Below are 25,372 nucleotides of genomic sequence, written 5' to 3'. Positions count from 1 at the left end.
TTCCCACCGATTCCCACCCCGTGAGGTTTGGGGTCCCCCAGACTCCCCGAAGGAATGCCTGGCTCGGGACGAGAGACACTCCGGAGCAGTACCACCGGAGCCAAGCTGGTACAAACTGGCACCAGCCCTCATTCCGGGTCAGTTCCCGGCTCGGGGCCGTGCCGCCGGCACCCCGCCAGCCGCTGCCTGCCTGCCCACCCTGCAGCTTCCCCCTGGATCCGTTCTGGCTGATTCAGCACAACGCCGTTGTTCGCCGCCGGGAGGTCCGGCTCCGGTCCGTGCCGCCGTGCCGGCGGCGCGCTGACCCGGCGCTAACGGCGGTGGGACCCAGACGAGCGCCACCGGCTCCTCCCCGTGCCACCGGCAGCAGCTGGGAGCTGCCGCGGCACCCGGGTGAGTCAGCCCCGGCGGCACGCGGGGAGCCGGGGCGAAGTCCTCGGGCAGGGAGGTGGTTAAGCGGCCCCGCTCCCGAGGATGTTCGGGAAGCGGCGGCCACCTGCTGAGCGCACTGAAGTCCTTCCGACACGCTGCCCCTGCGCCGCGGGAGCTCGAGGCTCTCCTCCTCCGCCTGCCCCCGGGCCGCCAGCGCTGCCCCCTCCCCTGCGGCCCCCCCGAGCTGCACAGCTCGCTGCTGGCGCTCCCACCGCTGTCCCAGCGCTGCTGGAGCTGAGGCCACGGGCTCGAGGCGGCAGCTTCAAAGTGCTGGTGACGGAGGCGCTGGCAGAGCTCCCTGCCCCGGAGCCGAGCTCGCTGCCCCCGGCCGTGTCACCCGCAGGCGAGGCGCTGCCAGCTGGCGGCCGTGGGGCAGCTGAGGGCATCGAGGCCCCGGTGGGAAGTCAGGGCAGCCCTCGGGGAGCCTGGTCCCTCAGAGGGCGCTGAGGGTCCCTCCCTCCTGCTTGCACCTCGCATTTCAAGGCCAGAGATCCTGTTACAGTCACCTTTATCAGGCCATTTGTGATCTCCTCAAAGCACGTAAGGTTTGCTCGGCAAGATCCTGCCGATACAGACATGCTGGCCCGTGCTAATGGCTCTTTATCAGCTCGTCTCCTTCCAGCTCTCTCCTTACTACGGTAGCCAAGGACAGCGCCCGGTCACCGCCCTGTGCCGTGAGAGCCTGGCTGAGCAGAGCCCTTCCCTTCCTCTGCGCTTCCCCTGCAGCGTGCACGGCCGCGGGGCCGCACATCCATCCTGCCCCAAACCTGCAGGAAAAACCACAGCGCCGAGCACGAGGCCCACGGGGACCCAGCAGGGCCCTGCCCGCAGCATCCCTCGCCCTGACAAGGTGTTGGGGATGAGCCGGGGCCACATCAGGGCATCCATCGAGCCCTGCTGGGCCCTGGGGGCTGCTTTCTCTTCCCGTGTACCTTCCTGCTGTATCTTCCCGACACCTCGCTCACCGGCGTGCGGCCAGAGCACAGCCTCGGTGCGCGGAGCGCCTGGGTCCCCTTCCTTCCTCCAGCCTTGGCTAATAAAAGGCGCCGTCCCCGCGTGACAGCGAGGGCTTTGCCGAGCCCGGCCGCTCCCCAGGATCTCGGGATCTGGCATTCGGTGAGCGGGGCTGGGCTGGCTCAGGGCTTGGCGGTGCCCACGGTGCCAGCGCCGGGGGAGCAGGATCCGTCCTGTGGGGGAACGTGGCTGGCTGCCCTGCCGCCCCGGGGCTCCGCATGCTGCTGGCGGAGACACGCCTGCATGGGCACAGACGGGCCCCCACGGCGAGTCCCAGCCGTGCCACGCGTTGGTGGTGCCGCGCCACAGGGCACTGCAGCCCCCGGGGACGTCGCGCCAGCTCCCGGCCAGCCCACGGGGCACCGTCACGTTGTGCGTGGGCCACCGCCGGCTGGCACCTGGCCTCCGCCTCACCTTGGCTAAACCTCGGCGCAGGCAGGTCCCTCCCCTCGCCTGGCACGGCTCGCGGAGGAGGAGACAGGCGCCGGCCGCCCTCCTCCAGGAACAAGCAGCCGAGCCCAGCCCCGAGCCCAGCGGGTGCCGTGGGGGCCCCGCTCCGCAGCCCACCCGGGGCACGGCCACCTGCCCGCCGTGCCAGCCCCGTGCGCACAGGTAGGAGCCGACGTGGAGCCCCGGGGCGTGGAACCCCTCACCCTGGGAGCGGGCGTGGGTGGGTGGCACACAAGGAAGGGGCTGTGGGGACCCTGTGGAGAGGGGCTGGGTCCTCCCGCACCCACCGGGCGCTTCCCGGGGTGGGCACATGCCGGACTTCACCCAACGAGCCGTGTCCGTGGGGAGGGTGGGCACCCCCTGGGCCTGCGGGAACCCGGCACAGCCCCACTGCCGAGCCCTGCCGGTGTCTGTGCCGTGGGGCATTCCCAGCTGGGGAAGGAAGCGGGGCCACAGCCTGGCCCCACAAACAGCCACACCAGCCGGTTCCCAGGGCGTCGGGCACCCGTCCCGCCGTGCTGTGCCGTGCCGCCCCGCTGCAAGCCACGGCAGGCGCATTCCCGCCGCGCCAAGCCGGGAGCCCCGGGGAACGCGGCGCTGCTGGCTTGCCGGCCCACGAGGCACCTTTTGTTCCCCACCGGGGCCGGGGCGTGCCCAGGCTGCCGACGCCTGGCCCGGCTTGGCCCCCACATCCCCGCTGGCGGGCGGGTGGCGAGGGCCTCCAGGCAGAAGGAATCGGCAGTGACATTCCCGTAGCCTGGAGACCGCCGTCCCTTTCAGCGGGCAGCGCATTTGAATAAGAATCGTGCGCGGGGCGGGGGGCCCGGAGAGCCGCCCGCTGCTTTCCCATCGCCTCTCTCGCCCGGGTTCATTTCTGCACACCCAGCCCGGGGGCAGCGGGCCCTCGCCTCCGGCCCCGCACGCCGCAGCAGGACCCAGGTACCGCCGGCCCGGGGGCTCGTGGGGCTCGGGGACCCCTTGCCGGCACGCGGCCCCGTGCTGCATCTCCCGCCGCGTTGGCGTGGCTTCGAGCGGGGCTGGCGCCGGGGCAGAGCATGGGCGTCCGGCTGGGCTCGGGCCCTGGCATCCCCTGGGCCCCCCGCCCCGGGCTGGCTCCCGCGCGGGGACAGGAAAGCTGTGTTTAGGCAGCGCCGGGGCCAGGCTTTGATCCAGCACTTGCGAGGTTGGAAACAGGCGGTAACGGGAGAGAAGAAAGCACAAAAGGCAACTCGAGCCTAAATTTAACAGCGGGACCCCGGCCAGCTGCAGGGATGTCCTTGCCCAGCCTGCTCTGGCGCTGCTGGCTCCCGTCCCCAGGTGTCCCTGGGACCCTCTGGGGACAGCAGTGCTGGAGACAGACACAGTGATGGGGACGGGTGCTCCTGGGGGCTGTGGGAAGGGGCACGGCAGTGCCCGTGTGGGGTCTGCCTTCGGGGGGGTGCACCGCAGGGCCCCGTGGGGCTTGGGGTGCAGCCAGGGGTGGGGGTGGGTGCTGCCGAACCCCTGCTCCCCGCGGTGCGCGGCTGCACCGGAGCCGGGAGAGGCCTCGGCAGCTGTGCCCGTGCTGCAGCGCCGTCCCCATGTCCCCACAGGCAGAGCCCGCGGCTGCCCATGGATGTCCTGGCGCTCGCTCTGCTCCTGGGTAAGCACCAGCCTCGCCGTGCCCCGCGCGTGGCTGCGCGCCCACCGTACCCGTGGCTCTGGTGGCCCCAGGACCCCCTCCGGGGCAGTGGCTGCGGGCAGCAGCGGCCGTGTCCATGCTCCCCGAGTCAGCGAGAGCGTGGGCGCTGCAAATCCCAGCCAGGAATCTGGGCTGTGCTGAGCCCCGCGGGATTAGCGAGCGCCTGACCTGGCTCCCAGCTCCCCCCTGCACCGCTCTGCGTGCCGGGGGCCCCATGCGAGCACCCGCGGCACACCCGCACCCTGCTCCGGGCCCCAGTGCCCCGCTCACCCGTGCTGCCTCCCCAGCCCCGCTCCCTGCCCCCCTGGTCACGAGGCCCCGGCGGCGCTGCCAGCACCTTTCCGGGTCACAGAGCTTGGTGCTGCATCAGTGGGTCGGGACGGGGGATGGGGCGGGACGGCGTGCCTGGGGGTGGGGTGGGCGCAGGGGGTGCACAGGGGATGTGGGGTCCTGGCGCAGCCCCCCCAGCCCATGCCCCTGCCCTTTTTCAGCGGCGGTGCCAGTGGCGGGGGGCTGGGAAGAGCCCGACCCCTCCCAGGGCTGCGCCCGAGGCAGCTGCTACCCGGCCACCGGCAACCTGCTGGTGGGGCGAGCCCAGCGGCTGAGCGCCTCGTCCACCTGCGGGCTGCACGGCCCCCAGGAGTACTGCATCGTCAGCCACCTCCAGGTGAGCCTGCAGCCCGCGGCATGGCACGGCGTGGCGCGGCACGGCACGGCACCGTGTGCCGGTGCAGCCCCCGGCCGCCCACCCCCAGGGTGACGCTCCCGGCACAGGACTCTGAGAAATGCTTCACCTGCGACTCGCGGGACCCGTCCCTGCGCGAGAGCCACCGCATCGAGAACGTCATCTACCTGCACGGCCCCCACGGCGAGCGGAGCTGGTGGCAGTCGGAGAACGGTGAGGCCGGGGTGTGTCACCGTGTGGGGGTGCCTGCCCCAGCCTGGCTGTGACCGTCCGTCCCTGCAGGCGTGGAGCATGTCAGCATCCGCCTGGACCTGGAGGGCGAGTTCCACTTCACCCACCTCATCATGAAGTTCAAGGTAACGGGGACGCGGTGCGGCACGGCACGGTGCCAGGCGGCTGCGTGGTGCCCACGGGCGCCCGTCCCAGCTGCGTGCCCCGCAGACCTTCCGCCCCGCCGCCATGCTGGTGGAGCGCTCGGCCGACCTGGGGCGCAGCTGGAAGGTGTACCGCTACTTCGCCTACAACTGCTCCAAGCTCTTCCCCGGCATCCCCAGCCAGCCCTCGGGGCACATCGACGAGGTGCTGTGTGACCAGCGCTACTCCGAGATCGAGCCCTCCAGCCACGGGGAGGTGCGTGGGGCCGCGGCGGTGCGGCGGGAGCGGGGCAGGGGGCGGCGCTGACCTGCTCCATCCCACCCCCAGGTCATCTTCAAGGTGCTGGACCCCTCCATCCCGGTGGCAGATCCCTACAGCCCCGACATCCAGGGTGCGTGGCGGAGGGGCGGGATGGGGGCTCTGGGGTGGCACGGCGGGCGCTGAGCCTGCCTCCTGCCCTGCCCAGACCTGCTGCGCGTCACCAACCTGCGGGTGAACCTCACCAAGCTGCACACGCTGGGGGACAACCTGCTGGACTCGCGGCGGGAGGTGCTGCACAAGTACTACTACGCCGTGGACGAGCTGGTGCTGCGCGGGAGCTGCTTCTGCCACGGCCACGCTGCCGAGTGTGCCCCCGCGCCTGGCGCCCCGCCGTCCGTCCCCGGCATGGTGAGGCACACTGGCACGGCGCGGCTCGACACGGCGCCCTGTGGGGCCTGGCGGCTGGGCTGAGACGGGTGTTCCCCCCCCCAGATCCACGGGCGCTGCGTCTGCAAGCACCACACGCAGGGCCTCAACTGCGAGCGCTGCGAGGACTTCTACCACGACCTGCCCTGGCGCCCGGCCGAGGGCTCCAGCACCAACGCCTGCCGCCGTGAGTGCCCTGCGCTGGTGCTGGCACCGCGGCACTCAGCCACCCTGTGCCCGTGGGCTGGGAATGGGGTCCTGTGCGCTGTCCTGGGGGGTTTGGGGGCCCTGCACGTCTGCTTGGGGGTTTTGGCACCCCACGTACAGTGGTTTGGGTTTGGGGACTGGGGGCACCGCGTGCCGTGCTGCAGGGTGGAGGATTTGGGGGCCGGGGGTGCCGCGTGCCATGCCGTGGTGTCGTCCCCGCAGGGTGCGACTGCAACGAGCACTCACGGCGCTGCCACTTCGACATGGCCGTGTTCCTGGCCACGGGGAACACCAGCGGGGCCGTGTGCGACGGCTGCCAGCACAACACCATGGGCCGCCGCTGCCACCTCTGCAAGCCCTTCTACTACCGGCACCCGCGCTCCGACATCCGCGCGCCCACCGCCTGCGCCCGTGAGTGCCCCCGGCCCCGCCACCCCCGGCCCCACGCCCCCCGGTGCCGCCAGCCCCAGCTCCCGCGGTGTCCCCGCAGCGTGTGACTGCGACCCTGCGGGCTCGCTGGACGGGGGCGCCTGCGACGCGCACACGGACGTGGCGCTGGGCATGATCGCGGGGCAGTGCCGCTGCAAGGAGAACGTGGCCGGGCCCCGCTGCGACCGGTGCCGGCACGGAGCCTACGGCCTCAGCCAGGGAGACCCACAGGGCTGCCAGCGTGAGCTGGGACTGGGGGTGGGCAGGGGGGTGGGGATGGGGGTGGAGGGGTTGGGATTGGGATTGAGGGGTGAGGATGGAGGGGTGGGGATGGAGGGGTTGGGATGGAGGGGTTGGGAGGGGGATGGAGAGGTGAGGATGGGGATGGAGGGGTTGGGATGGAGGGGTGGGGATGGGGATGGAGAGGTGGGGATGGTGATGGAGGGATTGGGATGGAGGGATGGGGATGGAGGGATGAGGATGGAGGGGTTAGGATGGAGGGGTGGGGATGGAGAGGTAGGGTACCAAAGGGCATGGAACAATGAGGGAGGGCTGTGGGGCTGCCACTGAACACCTCTGGGAGCACTGGGGGGGTGTTGGGGGCTGTGGTGCTGTGTGCCAGCCCATCGTCTGTGTGTGCACGCGCGTGTGGCGGTCAGCGTGCCGGTGCGACCCGCGGGGCACGGTGGCGGGCAGCTCCCCCTGCGACCCCATCAGCGGGGACTGCTACTGCAAGCGCTTCGTGGCCGGGCGCTCCTGCAGCCAGTGCGTGGTGAGTGCCCCGGCCCCACGGCCCTGCCCCACGCACCCTGCTCTGGCATGACATCCCCCAGGGCCCGGCTGGCCCCACGCCTGCCCCACATCTCCCCCATCTCACTGCAGCCCGAGTTCTGGGGCCTCAGCTACGACGTGGGGGGCTGCCGGCCCTGCTCCTGCGACTTCGGGGGAGCCTACAGCAACCGGTGGGGTCCCACGGCGGGGCACAGGGACCGGGTGGGATGGGGACAGGGACGGGGATGGGGGTGGGGTGGGGGGTCAGGCAGGGAGGGGGCGATGGGGACGCTGCTGGAGGGATGGGGACAGGGCTGGGGAGAGAAGGGGATGGAGGGAGGGGGTCTCCAACCCTGGAGATGGAGGGAGGGGCACAGGGAGGGAGGGGTGGGTGACAGCAGAGCCGGACAGAAGGACGGACAGAGGGACAGGACGGTCACCCCAGGTGCTCCATGGAGGACGGGGCCTGCCCGTGCCGCCCCCACCTCATGGGCCGGCAGTGCGACCAGGTGCAGCCCGGCTTCTTCTGCGCCCCCCTCGACCACTACACCTACGAGGCCGAGCAAGCCACGGGACACGGGCCCGGCCACCCCCAGCTCCCGGTGAGTGTCCCCAGCTCAGGGTCATGCACGAGGACACCGTGCACCACGCATGGCCGTCCCCATGCCCCATGCATGACCATCCCCGTGCACGTCTGTCCCCATCCCCGCAGGGTGCCGTGCGTGCGGAGGTGCCCCAGGACTGCCCCCAGCACCGCCCCGGGGAGCCGGCGGGGCGGAAGGGACGCTCGCGGCCCCAGCGCAGCCCCTACCGTGCCCCCCAGCCCCGCGCACCCCTGCGCCGCAGCCGCCAGCAGCCCCCCAAGGTGAGCGCCGGGGGGAGGCAGGGGCGCGGCGGGGCGCAGCCGGGGGCCGGGGCTGAGCCGTGCCGGTGCTGTGCCCAGCCCGACGTGGAGCCGGTGCTGCGGGACGGGGCCGGGCGCATGGTGACCTGGACAGGTTTGGGGTTCGCCCGTGTGCGGGACGGGGCCGGGCTGACTTTCCACGTGGACGACGTGCCCTACCCCATGGAGTACGAGCTGCTGCTGCGCTACGAGCCCGAGGTGAGCGCGGCCGCGGGACGGCACCAGCACGCACCGCGTGGCACGGCCAGTGCTGATGGGCTCTCGCCTCTCGCCACAGTCGGCCGAGGACTGGGAGGCCGTGGTGAGTGTCAGCTCCCGGGCGCTGCCCACCAGCCCCCGCTGCGGGAACCTGCTGCCCTCCGAGCAGATGTACCGGGAGAGCCTGCCCCACAGCCAGAGGTGGGGACGGGGACGGGGACGGGATGGGGACGGGTTGGGGATGGGGATGGGGATGGGAGATAGATGGGGATGGGGATGGGAAATAGATGGGGATGGGGATGGGGATGGGGATGGGGATGGGGATGGGAGATGGATGGGGATGGGGATGGGGATGGGGATGGGGATGGGGATGGGAGATGGATGGGGATGGGGATGGGGATATGGGGATGGGATGGGGACAAGGACAGGAGAAGAATGGTGATGGGAGCAGCCCTTCCACATGCTCAGAGATGAGGGGGTGTTGATGGGGATGGGAATGGCCCTGCCACACACCCAAATACGAGGGATTGGGATGGGATGTGGATGGGATGGGAACAGGGGCAGTCCCACCACGTAGGCGAGGGGATGGGGATGAGGACAGGGACAGGAAGGTGGGCTGCCTCTGCACAGGTACGTGCTGCTGTCCCGGCCCTTCTGCTTCGAGCCCAGCACCCCGTACGAGGTGACCATGCGGCTGCAGCGGGCTGGCGTCACCCAGCGCCACCCCGGCGCCTTCATCCTCATCGACTCGGTAAAGGGGGGGACCATGCCTGGTGCTCAGCATGGGTGGGGAGATGGGCAGGGATGGGTGTTGGGATGGGATGGGATGGGATGGGATGGGATGGGATGGGATGGGATGGGATGGGATGGGATGGGATGGGATGGGATGGGATGGGATGGGATGGGATGGGATGGGATGGGAGGTGTTGGGGTTAGGGATGGGGATGGTAAAGGGGATAAGGATAGGAATACCCGGCCTGTGGGGAGTCCCCAAGCCCCCAGCCCCACCACTTTCCCCTCTGGCACCCCCCAGCTGGTGCTGCTGCCACGCGTGTCAGAGCTGCCGGGCTTCCACGGGGCGGCAGCCGACGCGGCGCAGCGGCGCGAGGAGCTGGAGCGGTACCGGTGCCTGGAGGCTTTCCGCATGGCCCCCCCGCACGCCCTGGCCGAAGCCTGCGCCCGCCTGGTGTGCAGCGTCTCAGCCCTGCTGCACGACGGCGCCCTGCGTGAGTGGGGCTGTGGGGACAGGGTGTGGGGGCACGGGTGGGCAGGTGGGTGACGATGGAGCCATGCCCAGTGCTGCGGGTCCGGATGGTGCCATGCCCGGTGCAGGGGAGGGCAGGGGATGGTGGCAGCGTGTGTTGGGGTGTCCCCATCCCCAGCCGTGTCCCTGCCGCCCCGCAGCCTGCCAGTGCGACCCGCAGGGCTCCCGCAGCAGCGTGTGCCGGGCACTGGTGGGGCAGTGCGAGTGCAAGCCCCACGTCCTCGGCCGCCGCTGCGATCGCTGCGCCCCCGGCAGCTACGGCTTCGGGCCCCTGGGATGCAGCCGTGAGTAGTGGGGTCTGACGGCATGCCAGGGGGGTCCCTCTGTCTGTCTGTCTGTCTGTCTGAGCCCCCTGTCGTACGTGGGGCTGCTCTGGCTGGCGGTCACCCTGACCCGAGCCGCGCCACCCCGTAGCCTGCGCCTGCTCCCTGGAGGGCTCCGTGTCCCGGCTGTGCGACGCGGGCAGCGGGCAGTGCCGCTGCCAGCCCGGCGCTGTGGGAAGGCAGTGCGACCAGTGCCAGCCGGGCCACTGGGGCTTCCCCGCCTGCCGGCCCTGCCACTGCAACGGGCACGCCGAGGACTGCGACCCCCGGACGGGCAGCTGCCTGCGCTGCCGCGACCACACCACCGGCCGGCACTGCGAGAGGTGGGCCTGCGTGGGGTGGGGTGGCATGGAGGGGATAATGGGATGGGATGGGATAAGGGATGGGATGGGATGGGATGGGATGGGATGGGATAATGGATGGGATGGGATGGGATGGGATGGGATAGGATGGGATAATGGATGGGATGGGATGGGATGGGATAGGATGGGATAATGGATGGGATGGGATGGGATGGGATAATGGGATGGGATGGGATAGGATGGGATAATGGATGGGATGGGATGGGATGGGATGGGATAATGGGATGGGATGGGATAATGGATGGGATGGATGGGATAATGGATGGGATGGGATAGGATGGGATAATGGATGGGATGGGATGGGATGGGATAATGGGATGGGATGGGATAGGATGGGATAATGGATGGGATGGGATGGGATGGGATGGGATGGGATGGGATAATGGGATGGGATGGGATAATGGATGGGATGGGATGGGGTGGGATGGGATGGGATGGAATGGGGTGGGATAATGGATGGGTTAGAATGGGATAATGGATGGGATAATGGATGGGATAATGGACGGGATGGGATAATGGACGGGATGGGATGGGATGAGATGAGATGGGATGGGATGGGATGGGATGGGATGGGATGGGATGGGATGGGATGGGATGGGATGGGATGGGATGGGATGGGATGGGATGGGATGGGATGGGATGGGATGGGATGAACCCCCCAGACTTCACTGTCACCCTTGCAGGTGCCAGGATGGTTACTACGGGGACCCAGTGCTGGGCTCGGGGCAGCAGTGCCGCCCCTGCCCCTGCCCCGGCTACCCCGGCACGCGGCACTACCACGGGAGCGCCTGCCACGCCGACGAGGAGACGCACCACATCGTGTGCCTCTGCGCGCCCGGATACGCTGGTGAGGGGCAGGCGGGCACCGTGCCGCGGGACCCCGGCACTGCGGCTGCAGGACCCCGGTGCCACCGCCCTTGTCCCCACAGGGCCACGCTGCGACCGCTGCTCCCCTGGCTACTTCGGGGCGCCGGAGACGGAGGGGGGAGCGTGCCGGCCCTGCCAGTGCAACAACAACATCGACACCAGCGACCCGGGGGCCTGCGACCCCCGCACGGGGCAGTGCCGCCGCTGCCTGTACCACACCGCCGGGCCCCGCTGCGCCCAGTGCCAGCACGGCTACTTCGGCAATGCTCTGCAGCGCAGCTGCCGGCGTGAGCAGGGGACCAGGGACGCGTGGGGGGTTTGGGGTGATGTGAGGGGTTGGGGTGGGCATGGGACACGTGTGGGTCGTGCAGGGGATGGGGGACGTGGTGTTTTGGGGGGTTTCTGGGGGTTTGGGGTGGGGGTAAGGGGCCGAGCCCCCCTGCCTGCCCCTGCCTGCGTCCCACGCGTCCGCTCACCGCCTGCAGGCTGCAGCTGTGACCCACGGGGGACGCTGGCCTCCTACTGCGCCACCGGTGCCTGCGACTGTGACCGTGCCACAGGGGCCTGCGCCTGCCGGCCCCACGTGGTGGGCAGGAGCTGCGACCGCTGTGCGCCCCACTTCTGGAGCCTGGGGGGAGTGGGGGGCTGCGAGCCCTGCGGCTGCCACCCCACCCGTGCCCTGCACCCCGCCTGCGATGCGGTGAGCCCCCCGGCACATGTCCTGTGTCCTCCAGGGCTGGGCAAGCAGGGGGCTGAGCACCCTACTTTTGCTGCAGGTGACAGGGCAGTGCCACTGCCGCCCCGGCTTTGGGGGCCGCGTCTGCTCCCAGTGCCAGGAGCATCACTGGGGGGACCCCGAGCAGCAGTGCCGAGGTGGGAGCACGGCCCGGGGACCGGGTGTGGGGGCTCTGGGGTGTCTGGGGATGTGGGGATGCTCGTGAAGGAGGGGGCTTGGGGATAGAGGGGTTGGGGACACAGGGTGATCCTGGGAACATAGGGCACCCTTGGGACACAGGGGGACCCTGGGTGGGCGGTGGGATTCTGGGGATGTGGGAGGTCATGGGGATATGGGGGATGCTGGGAATATGGGGACCCTGGGGACATGAGGGACCCTGGGGACACAGTGAGCTCATGGGGACGTGGTAGGACCCAGGGGATGGGGGTGACCCTGGAGGCCCAGTGGGATGCTGAGGACATGGTGGGACCCTGGAGCCATGGGTGACCCAGGGGACCCGGTGGCACTCTGGGGACACAGGGACCCCCGGGGAGGCTGGGCTGTGACAGCCCCCATCCCCGCAGCCTGCGAGTGCGAGCCGCTGGGCGCCGAGAGCCCGCAGTGCGACCGAGCCAGCGGGCAGTGCCGGTGCCGGCCAGGCTTCGGGGGGCTGCACTGCGACAGCTGCCAGCGGGGCTACCAGGCCGCCTTCCCCCGCTGCTCGCCCTGCCACCCCTGCTTTGGGCGCTGGGACAAGGCGCTGGGCAGCCTGCGGGACGGGCTGCGGCGCCTGGGGGCGCGGGCACGGGCACTGCGCGAGGGGGGGTCTGCGCCCCTGCTCAGCCCCCGCCTGCGGGCGCTGGAGGAGGCCCTGGGGCGTGCGGAGCGGCTGCTGGGCGAGGGGGGCAGCCCCAGCAGCCCCCTCCTGCAGGAGCTGGCCGGGCGGCTGGATGGCACCAGGCAAGTGCACCCTGAGGGCTGGGGGGGGAGTTTTGTCACCCAGAGGGGTTTGAGAGCTCTGTGCCCCCACAGGACGGAGCTGGACGACTTCTGGAAGCAGCTGCAGGAGCTGGAGCAACACCTGGATCAGCTGGAGCAGGCAGACGTGCGGCACCGCGACCGGCTGGCAGGGCTGAGCCACGAGCTGGGGGGGCTCAACCGAACCGCCTCCCACCTCCAAGGTGTCCTCGGCACTGTGGCAGCGGCTGGGTTTGGGGGTAAGAGCAGCCAGCGAGGGGCTTGGGGACGTGGGGGTGGCCATGCTCTGATGATGGGGACTCTGGGGATATGGGGCGTCCTAGGGACATGGGGAGATCCTGGGAATAGAGGGACTCTGGGGACGTGGGGGACTTTGGGGACATGGTGGGACTCTGAACATGGTGAGAGTGGGGCACAGGAGACTCTGGACAGTCAGGAGATTCTGGGGACACAGTGAGACATAGGGACATGGGTGACATGGAGCCGTAGCAGGATGCTGGGGACGCGGTGGCACTCAGGGGACGTGGGGCACCCTCCACCCGCAGAGTCCTACCAGAGCATCGTGGCGGCGGCGCGGGACTCGCGGCAGGCAGAGGCGGTGGCCAACGGCACGGCGGGCGAGCTGAGCGGGGCGCGGGCCACGCGGCAGGCGGCCGAGCGGGTGCTGCGGCAGCGGGGCGATGCCTTCCGCCGCAGCATGGCCGCACAGCGGAAATCCCTGCGGGAGGCACAGAAACGGGTGTCGGGACTCAGCGTGGCCAGGATCAATGAGAAGGTGAGAGTGGGACACAGGGGGGGAAAGGACACAGGGGGGAGCCCCCCTTCAGCCAGGTGGCACACCCAGAGGGGGGTCTCTCCCCATGCGACGTGCTCTGCCCACCCCACCTCCCCGTTTTGCACCCCTGCAGATCTGCGGGGCGCCCGGGGACCGGAGCTGCGCAGAATCCTCCTGTGGAGGAGCCCTGTGCCGGGACAGCGCGGGGACACGGCGCTGCGGGGGCGCGGGGTGCACGGGGGCCCTGCCCGTGTCAGCTCGAGCCCTGAGCAGCGCCCGCAACGCCTCGCAGCAGCTGGAGGTGGCTCTGGGACAGCTGAGCGCTGTGGCACAGAAGGTAGGGGTGGTGTCCCTGCGCACCCTCTGTGCCCTCGACGGGTCCCGTTGTCTGTTACACCCCCTCGCATGCCCCCTTCGTGTCCCCTCGCGTGTCCCCAGATGCAGGAGGTGCAGGACCTGGCGCGTGGCGCCCGCAGCCGAGCAGAGGAGGCGCTGGGGAGGTCACAAGCTGCCCGCAGCCACACGGAGAAGGCGACGGCGCAGCTGCGGGACTTCATCCGGCGGATCAAGGCCTTCCTGGCAGGTAGGGCCGGCACCGGGTGGGCGCCGGGCACGGCGCGGGATGTTGTGCCTGCCCTGAGCCCACCCCGCTCCGGTGTCCCCACAGAGGAGGGAGCGGACCCAGGCAGCATTGAGCTGGTGGCCCGGCACGTGCTGAACATCTCCCTGCCCAGCAGCCCCGGCCGGATCCAGGAGCTGCTGCAGGAGATTCAGGAGAGCATCGGGCAGCTGGACGGAGTGGACGCAGTGCTGAACAGCACCGCGCAGGGGCTGGCTGCAGCAAAAGAGCTGCTGGCACAGGGACAGGATGCCAGGTGAGTGGTGGGGACGTGCTGGCTGGGCAGGGGGCTGGGGGCTGCGACCCCGGCTCTGGCCAGGACTGGAGCTGCTGGTGTCACTGCAGGGAGCGAGCGGAGGGTGTGAGGGACGAGCTGGCGGGGACGCAGCGCGTGCTGCAGATGGCACAGGCGCAGGTGACGGTAGCAGGGAGCGCCCTGCAGAGCGCCAAGGACACCATCCGGGCCGCCGAGAGCAGCGCCAGGGAGGTGAGGAGCAGCGGGGCGGTGGGAACGCTGGGGAGATATTGGGGTCGGGGAACCTGGGCATGCTGGGGAGCAGGGTGGGCTTTGGGTGCATGGGGGGAATGGGGTCAGCGCTGTGGCACCTTGTGGGTAATGGGGTAGGTACATGGGGAGAGCAAGGCTGATGCCCGCAGGCACGGCAGCGGTAATGAGGCCGGTGCCACTGGTACCCTAGGGGCACGGGGTGATGCAGGGCTGGCGTTTCGGGCACGGCGTCTCGCGGTGCCCACCAGCAGCCCATGCCCGTGCCTGCCCAGGCGGAGCGCAAGCTGCAGGCGCTGCAGGGGAAGGAGTCGCGGCTGCAGCGGCGGCTGCGGGAGCTGGCGCAGCGCGTCGCCGCCCTGCAGGAGCGGGGACAGGGCGCACGGCGCATGGCCCAGGAAGCCAAGGAAGGGGCGCAGCGTGCCACCGCCACCTCAGGGACGCTGAGCCAGGTGAGCCCCAGCCCTGCACCGGGCGGGTACGGGTGCGGGACGCTCAGCCTCACCGTGCCCCTGTGCTCCCAGGACCTGGAGCAGGTGACGCAGCGCTACGTGCTGCTGAAGGGCCGGGTGAGCGGGCTGGCCGGGGTGTCCGGCGGGGCCCTGCAGCGTGTGACGCAGCTGACGGCGGAGGCCCGGGACCTCCTGGACAAGGCCAACAGCAGCAAGAAGAAGCTGGAAGGTAAGGGGGCGACCCGGGGCGGGCAGTTCCCCATCACCCAGACCCCGCTCGGTGCCCACCTCCCCTTGCACGTGTCCCCTCGTGCTCCCCGCATCCCACCCGGGATACCCCAGGACGTGTCCCCGTGGGTGAGGGTGGCAGGGAGGGACGGGGGGGTGCCGCCCGCGCTGCGCCCACGCTGCCTGTCCCCGCAGAGCTGGAGCAGCACTTCGGGGCCAACGAGCAGGCGATGACGGCCAAGGCGACGCAGCTGCAGGCGCTGGAGCGGCAGGTCTCGGGGCTGCTGCAGGAGATCCAGGAGCGGGCCAACGCTTACGCCACCTGCTAGGGAGCTCCGCGGGGCCGTGCCGTGCCGTGCCGTGCCGTGCCGTGCCGTGCCGCCGTCCCGGCCCCACGCGGGACACGGCCCCACGCCGCGTGGAAAGAGCCCGCGGGCGTCTGTAGCGCGGCTGCACCTGCAAATAAAGCCCTGAGCCCCGGCTGCCCGCGTCCGGCCCCTCGCTGCCCCTCGGCCGCCCCCCCCCACGCCGCGGTCACGCGTGGCCGACCCCCCCGGCGCCCCCCGCCTCCGGCAGGGCGGGCACGGCCCCGGCCCGGCCCCGCGTGGGCCGCCCCTGCCGGGACCCGCCCCGCGCTGTCCGCGCAGCCCCGAGCGCTGCGCCCGCGGCCAACTTCGGAGAGGGGCGGCGGGACCCCGCGGGACCGACCCCCCCCCCCCGGCACCCCACGGACCCCCCCTCGGGTGCCACCTGCCCGGCTCCCCCCCCCCCCCCAGCGCTCCCCCCCCGCCGCCATGCGCGCCCCCGCCGCCTTCCTCCTCCTCCTCCTCCTCCTCCTCGCCCCGCTGGTGGCCGGTGAGTGCGCGCCCCCCGGCCCGGGACCCCTCGGGACCCCCTCCCGGTGCTGGAGCGGGGCCCGGCGGCGGGCGGGGGTCCGGTCCCGGCGGGGCATTTCCGGGCGGTCGCGGAAGGGGCCCCGGCAGGGCTGCGCTCCCGGCCCGGGAGCAGCCGGGGGAAGGGGACGGGGAAGGGGGGGACCCGGCCTCAGCAGCCCCCTGCCCACGCAGGGCCCGGGGGAGCCGCCTCCGCCGCCGCCCCCGACGCCCCCCAGGGCTGCGCCCGAGGCAGCTGCTACCCGGCCACCGGGGACCTGCTGGTGGGGCGAGCCCCCCGCCTGAGCGCCTCGTCCACCTGCGGGCTGCGGCGACCCCAGCCCTACTGCATCGTCAGCCACCTCCAGGTGAGCGGCACGGGGACACGGGACAGGGGACGGGGTGGCTCGGGGTCGCCGCCAACCCCGTCCCGCCCCGCTCGCAGGAGGAGAAGAAGTGCTTCGTCTGCGACTCGCGGCGCCCCTACGACGCCCGCAGCAACGCCAACAGCCACCGCATCGAGAACGTGGTCACCACCTTCGCCCCCCGCCCCAAGAAAGCCTGGTGGCAGTCGGAGAACGGTGAGCGCCCGGCGGGGGCGGCGGGGCGTCCCTGGGGGGCTCCGCTTCCCGTCCTCCCACGCCGAGGAAGCCGTGACTCAGCCGGCGCGGACGCGCCCCTGCGCCACGGCCAGGCGGGGCGAGCCCCGGCTCCCGGGGTCCCCCGGGGTCCCGCAGTCACAGGTGCCACCCCCCTGCAGGCGTGGAGCACGTCAGCATCCAGCTGGACCTGGAGGCTGAGTTCCACTTCACCCACCTCATCATGACCTTCAAGGTGGGTGCCGGGGGGGGACGGGACGGGACGGGACGGGAAGGACCCCGCAGCCCGCGGGCGCCCGTCCCAGCTGCGTGCCCCGCAGACCTTCCGCCCCGCCGCCATGCTGGTGGAGCGCTCGGCCGACTTCGGGCGCAGCTGGAAGGTGTACCGCTACTTCGCCTACGACTGCGCTGCCGCCTTCCCCCACGTCCCCCGCGGGCCCCCGCGCCGCATCGACGACGTCGTCTGCGAGTCCCGCTACTCTGACATCGAGCCCTCCACCGAGGGGGAGGTGAGGCCCCGGCGGTGCCGGGGGACGGTTCGGGGATCCTGCCAGCCCCTCACCGCCCTCTTTCGCCCCGCAGGTGATCTACCGCGTGCTGGACCCCGCCATCCCCATCCGCGACCCCTACAGCCCTGCCATCCAGGGTGAGTCGCCAGCCCCGGCTCCCGCCTGTCTGCTCTATTTTGGGTGCCGCTATTTTGGCTGCTCTCCCCTTGCCCTGAGCCCCGCGGCGGGCTGGGGGGTGGAGCCAGCCCACGGGGGCTGCAAGCTGGCCCTGGGGTGCCGGTGACAGTGTGACACTGCAGGGTGCCCAGCGAAGGGAGATGGGGGCGGCCATGCAGGTGCCCAGCCCAGCACCAAGCAGACGCACGGGACGGGGTTGGTAGCGGGCGGAGGAATCGGACCAGGCGCAGGACGCCGTGGGTTAATCATCCAGCCAGGGCTAAATTTAGGCTGGAAGCAAAAGGAGAGGAATCTGCAGGGCCGAGATGCTGGGAAGCTGCAGTCCCCGGGGAGCCGTCCTGCCCTGCTGGGACCCCGGCGCGTTGCGCACGGCGCGGCGACCGCGTGCACATGAGCCCCACGGCGCTCGGCCACGCGCAGCCCGGCGCGATGGCACGCAGGGGGCACGGGCAAGCGGAGCCGTGAGCAGCCCGGCCGCCCCGTGCCACCGCTGCCGCCTGTCCTGCCCAGACCTGCTGCGCGTCACCAACCTGCGGGTGAACCTCACCAAGCTGCACACGCTGGGGGACGACCTGCTGGACTCGCGGCGGGAGATCCGGGAAAAGTACTACTACGCGCTGTACGAGCTGGTGCTGCGCGGGAACTGCTTCTGCTACGGGCACGCCTCGCAGTGCGCCCCGCTCAGCGGGGCCCCCACCACCGCCGACGGCATGGTAAGTGAGCTGGCGGCCCTCGTGCCCTGCCGGAGCGGGGCGGATGCGGTGCCCGGTCCCGCAGCCCCTCACTGCGGTGTTCCGGCAGGTGCACGGGCGCTGCGTCTGCAAGCACCACACGCAGGGCCTCAACTGCGAGCGCTGCGAGGACTTCTACCACGACCTGCCCTGGCGCCCGGCCGAGGGCTCCAGCACCAACGCCTGCCGCCGTGAGTGCCCCGCGCTGGTGCTGGCACCGCGGCACTCAGCCACCCTGTGCCCGTGGGCTGGGAATGGGGTCCTGTGCGCTGTCCTGGGGGGTTTGGGGGCGCTGCACGTCTGCTTGGGGGTTTTGGCACCCCATGTACAGTGGTTTGGGTTTGGGGACTGGGGGCGCCGCCTGCCGTGCTGCAGGGTGGAGGATTTGGGGGCCGGGGGTGCCGCGTGCCATGCCGTGGTGTCGTCCCCGCAGGGTGCGACTGCAACGAGCACTCGCGGCGCTGCCACTTCGACATGGCCGTGTTCCTGGCCACGGGGAACACCAGCGGGGCCGTGTGCGACGGCTGCCAGCACAACACCATGGGCCGCCGCTGCCACCTCTGCAAGCCCTTCTACTACAAGGACCCCAGCAAGGACCTGCGGGACCCCGCCGTGTGTCGAGGTTGGAGCCGGGCTGCGGGGAGGGACCGGGGGTGCACGGGGTGGGACAAGGCTGCACCTGGTCCCGGTGTCACGGGCGTGTGGGGCCGACACGAGGGGTCCGGGTGCTGACCCTGCCCGTGCCCCAGCCTGCGACTGCGACCCCGAGGGCTCCCTGGACGGGGGGCTGTGCGACGGCGCCGACGACCCGGCCCGGGGGCTGATCGCGGGGCAGTGCCGCTGCAAGGAGCACGTGCAGGGCCCCCGCTGCGACCGCTGCAAACCCGGCTTCTTCGGGCTCAGCGCTGCCAACCCGCAGGGCTGCCAGCGTACGTACCGCCGCCGGGGCAGGGGTTGGCCCCAGGGGCACGGGGGGGGCACCCGCTGGTGTCGAGCGTGTGGCTCGGCCCTGCTGGGTGCCACGGGGTCCCTGCGCAGGGTGCCGGTGTGACCCCCGCGGCACGGTGGCGGAGGGCGGTCGGTGCGATCCCATCAGTGGTGACTGCCTCTGCAAGCGGCTGGTGACCGGGCGCAACTGCGACCAGTGCCTGGTGAGTGGGGCCATGGCAGGAGCCGTGCATGGAGCTCGGAGCTGTGCCAGGGGCCATGCACGGTGCTCGGGCCCATGCCAGGGGCTGGGCACAGTGCTCAGGGCCGTGGCACCGCGGCCGGCCGCTCCCTGACGCCCTCGCTCTCCGCAGCCCGAGCACTGGGCTCTCAGCCACGATCTCCAGGGCTGCCGGCCCTGCGACTGCGACGTGGGAGGTGCTCGTGACAACCTGTGAGTTTTATCACGGCTGAGGGTGCGAGGGGTGTCCCGGCCAGCCCTGGGGGGCTGACGGTGCTGCCGGGGTGCCAGGTGTGCCATGGAGACGGGGCAGTGCCGGTGTCGCAGCCACGTGGTGGGCCGGCAGTGCGGGCAAGTGGAGCCTGGCTTCTACCACATCAACCTGGACCACTACACCTACGAGGCTGAGGATGCCCGGCTGCACCAGGTGAGGGGCAAAGCTGTCCCTGGTGGGGACGTGGGCTGAGCAGGGCACCAGGAGGGACATTTGCAGGGTCCCCAAGCCAGCAGACGCTGCTTGGCCCCATTGCCCCGTCAGGCAGCAGCCGGGCTGCGCAGTGCCTGCGAGCCAAGGAGATTTTGGGGTCCCATCTCACGATGTCCATTAACCCCAGGGCTCAGTGGTGGAGCGTGAGCCTCCCGCAGGCCGCCCGGCTTCGTGGACAGGGACAGGCTTTGCCCGCGTGCAGGAGGGCAGCTGGCTGGAGTTCCACGTGAGCGACGTGCCCTTCTCCATGGAGTACGACGTGGTCATCCGCTACGAGCCCCAGGTGAGCCCTAGCCGGTGCATGTCCAAAGGAGCGGCTGTGGGGCTTTCGGTGCAGCGATTTCTGTCCCGTTCTTTGCCTGCAGCACCCGGAGCCCTGGAAGGAGGTGTGGGTGAGGGTGCTGCGCCCCAGCCCTGTCTCCGCCAGCAGCCCGTGTGGGAACACCATCCCGGCTGACGACCAGCTCTCCACCAGCCTCCCGTCCGGCGCCAGGTGAGCATCCCACCAGGGCTGCGCTGAGCCGGGGCTGGCAGGAGGCACCCAGCTGCCCGGGCTTTGCTTTGCCCCCCCAGGTACGTGGTGCTGCCCCAGCCCATCTGCCTGGAGCGGGGCGTCTCCTACACCCTGCGCCTGGAGCTGGGCTGTGCCACAGCTCGGCAGGACTCCACCGCGAGCGTGCTCATCGATTCGGTGAGTGGGTCCAGGATGGGGCACAGCACCCTTCGGGGGCATGGGGATGCCGTGCAGGGTGCCGCAAAGGATGCAGCATTAGGGGATGTGAGGAGAGACAAGGTGACATCCCGCTGCCCCCCCCCCAGCTGGTGCTCCTGCCCCGTTACTCCTCCCTGGAGATGTTCATCGCAGGCGACCCCGGCGCCATGGGACGCCGGGAGACCTTCGAGCGGTACCGCTGCGCTCAGCACTTCCACGCCGTGGGGCAGGCTCCTGTGGCTGAGCCCTGCTCCAGCCTCCTGCACAGCCTCTCGGCCATCCTACACGACGGGGCGCTGCGTGAGTACGGCCCCGCTCGCCCCGCGGCCCGCTGCAGTGGCCACCACTCACCTGCTCTGTGCCCGCAGCCTGCCTCTGCGACCCCCAGGGCTCGCTCAGCGCCGAGTGCCGGCCCCAGGGCGGGCAGTGCCGCTGCAAGCCCAACGTCGTGGGACGGCGCTGCCACCGCTGCTCCCCGGGCACCTTCGGCTTCGGGCCCGGCGGCTGCCGAGGTGAGTGCCTGGGGCCGTGCCCTGAGCTGAGCCTGGGTGCTCCGGAGCAGGGGGTGCGGGGAGGGGGCTCCCTGCCTGCCGGCTTCCACGGCCTGGGGGCAGACTCTCGGGTGCCTTCCAGCCTGCCAGTGCAGCAGTGAGGGCTCGGTGAGCACCGTGTGCGACAGCACCACAGGGCAGTGTCCCTGCCGCGAGGGTGCCCACGGCTCGCGCTGCGACCGCTGCCAGCCGGGCCACTGGGGCTTCCCCGCCTGCCGGCCCTGCCAGTGCAACGGGCACGCCGAGGACTGCGACCCCTGGACGGGCAGCTGCCTGCGCTGCCGCGACCACACGGACGGGGAGAGGTGCCAGAGGTAAGCAGGATACGTGCTTGGACCGGGGCTGGGTGCTGCAGGCAGCCCCGGCCCCTGCTGACCGCCCGCCCCCAGGTGTGCCGACGGGCACTTCGGGAACCCGGCGCTGGGCTCCGGCCAGCACTGCCGGCCCTGCCCTTGCCCCGAGGGGCCCGGCAGCCCCCGGCACTTCGCCGCCTCCTGCTACCAGGATGGGCGCTCCCGGCAGGTTGTCTGCCACTGCAGCCCTGGGTACACAGGTGGGTGCCCGCCGCGGCACGCTCGGTGTCCCCGTCACCGTCCCCAGGCAGTGCCCAACGCTCTGTGCCCGCAGGTCCCCGCTGTGACGAGTGCGCGCCCGGGTACTACGGGGACCCGCTACAGCCCGGGGGGCGCTGCCTGCCCTGCCAGTGCCACGATAACATCGACATGACGGATCCGGAGGCGTGCGACCGACGCACGGGACGCTGCCTGCGCTGCCTCTACAACACGGCAGGGCCCCACTGCGCCGAGTGCCAGCCCGGCTTCTACGGGGATGCCGCGCGGCACAGCTGCAGGCGTGAGCACACACAGCCGTGCTGAGCCCGGCCCATCCCGTCTCCTTTGCCCAGCCCCAGCACTGCTGTCCCATCCCCACCCTTGTCCCCATCCTCACCTCGTGCCCATTCCCATCCCCGTTGCCGCCCATCGCCACTCTCACTGCCTCCTTGACTCCGTCCCCATTTTGTCCTCATCCCATCCCCGTCCAACTTGTCTCCATCCTGCCCCGTCCCATCCCGCCCCATCCCCGTCTCCTCCCCCTTCTCTTCCTATCCCCATCCCTGTCCCCACTCTGCTTCCCTCTGGCTCCAGGTTGCTCCTGCAACGCGCTGGGCACCGACCCCAGCACCTGCGGGCCGCAGCACTGCCAGTGCGACAGGCAGAGCGGGCAGTGCCGCTGCCTGCCTCACGTCGAGGGCCAGGCCTGCGACCGCTGCAGCCCCAACTTCTGGAACCTGGGCAGCGGGCAGGGCTGCGAGCCCTGCGCCTGCCACCCTCAGCACGCCCTGTCACCCGCCTGCAACCAGGTGAGACGCCCCAGGGACGGGGACTTGGAGGGACGGGGTGGGGATGGGGGTGCCAGCCTCGGCCGCGCCGTGTCTTGCAGTTCACGGGGCAGTGCTCGTGCCGGCCGGGCTTCGGGGGCCGGACCTGCACCGACTGCCAGGAGCAACATTGGGGTGACCCGCGGCTGCAGTGCCGAGGTGAGAGCCGGGGCAGGCAGGGGGGCTGCACCGTGCCTCACGGCACCCTGACCCCCCCTCTCCCCGCAGCCTGCGACTGTGACCCCCGTGGCATCGCCAGCGCCCAGTGCCACCGCGGCAGCGGGCACTGCGACTGCCGGCCCGGCGTCTCGGGCGTCCGCTGCGACCAGTGCGCCCGGGGCTTTGCCGGCACCTTCCCCGCCTGCGAGCCCTGTCACCCCTGCTTCGGGGACTGGGACCGGGTGGTGCAGGACCTGGCTGCCCGCACCCGAGCGCTGGCGCAGCGGGTCAGCCTCCTGCAGCACACCGGAGCCGCTGGCGCCTTTGAGGGCACCTTCCGTCGGCTGGAGGAGAGCCTGGCCACGGTGCACGCCGTGGTGGCTGCCCGCAACGCCACCGCTGCCACCGCCGCTTACCTGACGCACGCCACGGAGGAGCTGCGGTGAGCACCCGGTGTGGGGCACGGCTCCCCGGGCATCCTCGATGGCGGGGTTGTCACATCCTTCCCTTGCAGGCGACAGATCGGGGGGGCCACGGAGAGGCTGACACGGCTGGAGGGGGAGCTGACAGCGGCGCAGGACGCCAACTTCAAAGCCAGCCACGTTCTGGGCACCGTGGACCGGGGCGCTCGTGTCCTCAACCACAGCCTTCAGGAGCTGGGGCAGCGGCTGCACGCTCTCAAGACTTCCAATTTCCTCGGTGAGCCACACCGGGGGTCCCGTGCTGGGATGCCAGGGTGGTGGACAGGGGATTCACGCTGCCTCCACCTCCCTCAGGTGCCTTCGACAGCATCCGTCAGTCTCACAGGGAGTCGCAGGAGGCCGAGCAACGCGCGGATGCCTCCACCCGCGCCGTGCCCAGCCCCGTCAGCGCCTCGGCAGCCATGCGGCGCCGCACCGAGCAGCTCCTGGCCAGCCGGCGCGACAATTTCAACCGGCAGAACGCGGCCAACCGGCGGGCGCTGACGGACCTGGCGGCGAGGGCACGAGAGCTGAGCTTGCACCCCCTCAACGAGAAGGTGGGACGTGGGGACAGGAGTGGGGCACAGCGCCTGGGGACGGCTCGAGCCCGCCTGCCTTTTGCAGGTGTGCGGTGCCACAGGCGACGTGCCCTGCTCCGAGAGCCCCTGCGGGGGAGCCGGGTGCCGGGACGAGGACGGGACACGGCGCTGCGGGGGGCTGAGCTGCGGCGGAGCTGTCTCCAAGGCTGACAGCGCGCTGGACCGAGCACGGCACGCCCAGGAGGAGCTGCGGCGGGCGGCCGGCGAGGTGGCCCAGCTCTCCCACAGGGTGCGTGCCGCGAGGGTGTGGGTGGGAGCAGGGTGGCCGTGTGTGCTGGTGCTGAGGGTCTCTGCCCCTGCCCAGGTGGCTGAGGCCAAGGGGAAGGCGGATGAAGCCCGGCAGCGAGCACAGGCAGCCCTGGACAAGGCGAACCAGACCAGGGCCCGCGTGGAGCTCTCCAACAAGGAGCTGCGGGAGCTCATCAGCCACGTCAAGGCCTTCCTGAGCCGTGAGTGCCGGTGTGCTGGGGGGATGGCTGCCACTGCCCAGCTCTCAGTGGCTCTGCGCTGCACCTCCTGCCCCACGCCCCTGCTCCACGGCTCTAACCATGGCTGCCCTCCACCACCACCCCGCTGTTCCCTCTACCCTGGGGCACCGCGTGGCACGGCAGGCACAGGGGTGACACTGATGGCTCCCCCCCACAGAGGAGGGGGCTGACCCCGAGAGCATCGAGGTGGTGGCCAGCCGGGTGCTGGAGCTGTCGCTGCCTGCTTCGCCGGCCCAGATCCACCGCCTGGCTGAGGAGATCAAGGCGCGGGTGCGCAGCCTCGCCAGCGTGGACGCCATCCTGGAGCAGACGGCTGGCGACGTGCGCCAGGCCGGGCAGCTGCTGCAGGACGCCCAGAGGGCCAGGTGAGTGTGGTGACATGGGGACATGGCCCAAATTGGACCCAAACTGGGCTGGCGCTGAGGCTGTGCCCCCCCGGCTGCAGGTTGCGGGCGGAGGGCGTGCGGGGTACAGCCGAGGCGGTGCAGCAGGCGCTGGAGGACGCGCAGCGAGCCCAGGGCACGGCCGAGGAGGCGCTGCGCAGCGCCGCAGCCGACATCCAGCACAGCGAGAGCACCATTGGCACGGTAAGGGCACTCCCCGCTGCCCTCGGTCCCTGGCACCCCAAAAGCCATCCCTACTTGGGGACACCCCGACACTGCCCATCCCCAGATGCAGGCGCAGGCGGCAGGCGTGGAGCAGCAGCTGGCCGCCGCCATGGAGCGGGTCGGTCTCCTGGAGGGACAGACAGACGCCCTGAAGGTGAAGCGTGCCAACAACAGCCTGGCGGCCACGCGTGCCCAAGAGGCAGCCAGCGTTGCCCGGGACCGTGCCGGCGAGGCCAAGCAGGTGCTTGAGGGGCCGCTGCGGGACCGGTACCGGGCGGCGCAGGAGCTGGTGCAGCACCGGGCGCAGGGCGCGCGGCAGGCGGGCGACCGGGCGCAGCAGCTGCGTGAGGAGGCCGCAGGGCTGCTGGAGGACGCCCAGGGCAAGCTGAGGAAGCTGCAAGGTGAGGCTGGGGAGGGCGGCTGGGCTGGGAGAGATGTGGCGAGGGGCTCTTGTCACTCGTCCCCCCCCTTCTCTGTCCCCCGCAGTGCTGGAGAAGAAGTACGAGCAGAATGAGGTGGTGCTGGACGCCAAGGCGGCCCAGCTGGGCGAGCTGGAGGCCAGGATGAGGGAGGTGTTGGCCACCATCAACCAGCAGGTCCAGATCTACAACACCTGCCAGTGATGGATGCCCTGCCACCCACAGCCCTCTGCTGCCCCTGCCGTGGGCACCCCACGTGTGAATAAAGCTACTGAGCAAGAGTCCCTCGCGCCCTGTTGTGGCTTCCTTCCACACCTTGGTGGCCTCATCACCCCTAGGTTGGGTGCCACCATGGGGCCAGGGCTGGACAGGTGGGGCCAAGGGTGGACAGGTAGGGCTGCTGTGGGCACGGGTGACAGGGAGGGGACAGGTGACGCAGTGGGACTGGGGCTTGGCTGAGGGGCTGTGGATGGCGGGTCTGGTGTGGGGGACAGGTGACAGGCGGGGAAGGTGGCACACTGGGTGTGAGGGCT

General features: G+C 71.2%; 2 protein-coding genes across 3 annotated transcripts; both read left to right on the top strand.

Moving 5' to 3' along the window:
* Positions 1-1,902: 1,902 nt before the first annotated feature.
* LOC308200688 (laminin subunit beta-2-like) lies at positions 1,903-15,403 on the top strand. 2 transcript variants are annotated; one of them, XM_080606831.1, is made up of 36 exons: positions 1,939-2,058; positions 2,677-2,835; positions 3,489-3,538; positions 4,069-4,244; positions 4,352-4,475; positions 4,545-4,618; positions 4,704-4,892; positions 4,965-5,028; positions 5,104-5,306; positions 5,391-5,511; positions 5,754-5,942; positions 6,022-6,201; positions 6,620-6,732; positions 6,843-6,922; positions 7,177-7,333; positions 7,444-7,596; positions 7,675-7,833; positions 7,913-8,034; positions 8,464-8,584; positions 8,867-9,059; positions 9,238-9,381; positions 9,512-9,743; positions 10,466-10,629; positions 10,712-10,936; positions 11,135-11,349; positions 11,426-11,522; positions 11,949-12,324; positions 12,397-12,581; positions 12,888-13,117; positions 13,251-13,454; positions 13,556-13,700; positions 13,785-13,992; positions 14,082-14,223; positions 14,517-14,693; positions 14,766-14,922; positions 15,117-15,403. In XM_080606831.1, the coding sequence occupies exons 3-36, from the start codon at positions 3,508-3,510 to the stop codon at positions 15,248-15,250; spliced, it is 5,484 nt and encodes a 1,827-aa protein (XP_080462957.1). In that variant the 5' UTR covers positions 1,939-2,058; positions 2,677-2,835; positions 3,489-3,507; the 3' UTR covers positions 15,251-15,403. The 2 variants fall into 2 exon arrangements, with proteins under 2 accessions (XP_080462956.1, XP_080462957.1); XM_080606830.1 differs by lacking the exon at positions 2,677-2,835 and having other exon boundaries at positions 1,903-2,058.
* Positions 15,404-15,530: 127 nt separating this feature from the next.
* Positions 15,531-25,120, top strand: LAMB2 (laminin subunit beta 2). Its single transcript, XM_080606832.1, has 32 exons — positions 15,531-15,776; positions 15,989-16,161; positions 16,239-16,374; positions 16,554-16,627; positions 16,713-16,901; positions 16,975-17,038; positions 17,589-17,791; positions 17,880-18,000; positions 18,243-18,431; positions 18,559-18,738; positions 18,848-18,960; positions 19,111-19,190; positions 19,269-19,404; positions 19,592-19,747; positions 19,830-19,957; positions 20,038-20,155; positions 20,284-20,476; positions 20,545-20,688; positions 20,810-21,041; positions 21,117-21,280; positions 21,355-21,579; positions 21,873-22,087; positions 22,168-22,264; positions 22,334-22,706; positions 22,779-22,963; positions 23,041-23,282; positions 23,350-23,553; positions 23,629-23,773; positions 23,970-24,177; positions 24,258-24,399; positions 24,485-24,821; positions 24,907-25,120. The coding sequence occupies exons 1-32, from the start codon at positions 15,716-15,718 to the stop codon at positions 25,041-25,043; spliced, it is 5,364 nt and encodes a 1,787-aa protein (XP_080462958.1). The 5' UTR covers positions 15,531-15,715; the 3' UTR covers positions 25,044-25,120.
* The last annotated feature ends 252 nt before the right edge of the window (positions 25,121-25,372 follow it).

The sequence above is a fragment of the Anser brachyrhynchus genome (genome assembly GCF_964034855.1).
Source record: "Anser brachyrhynchus genome assembly, chromosome: 10".
Taxonomy (NCBI): Eukaryota; Metazoa; Chordata; class Aves; order Anseriformes; family Anatidae; genus Anser; species Anser brachyrhynchus.
The sequence above is the reverse complement of the archived record's forward strand: the minus strand, read 5'-3'. Positions and strand labels throughout refer to the sequence as shown.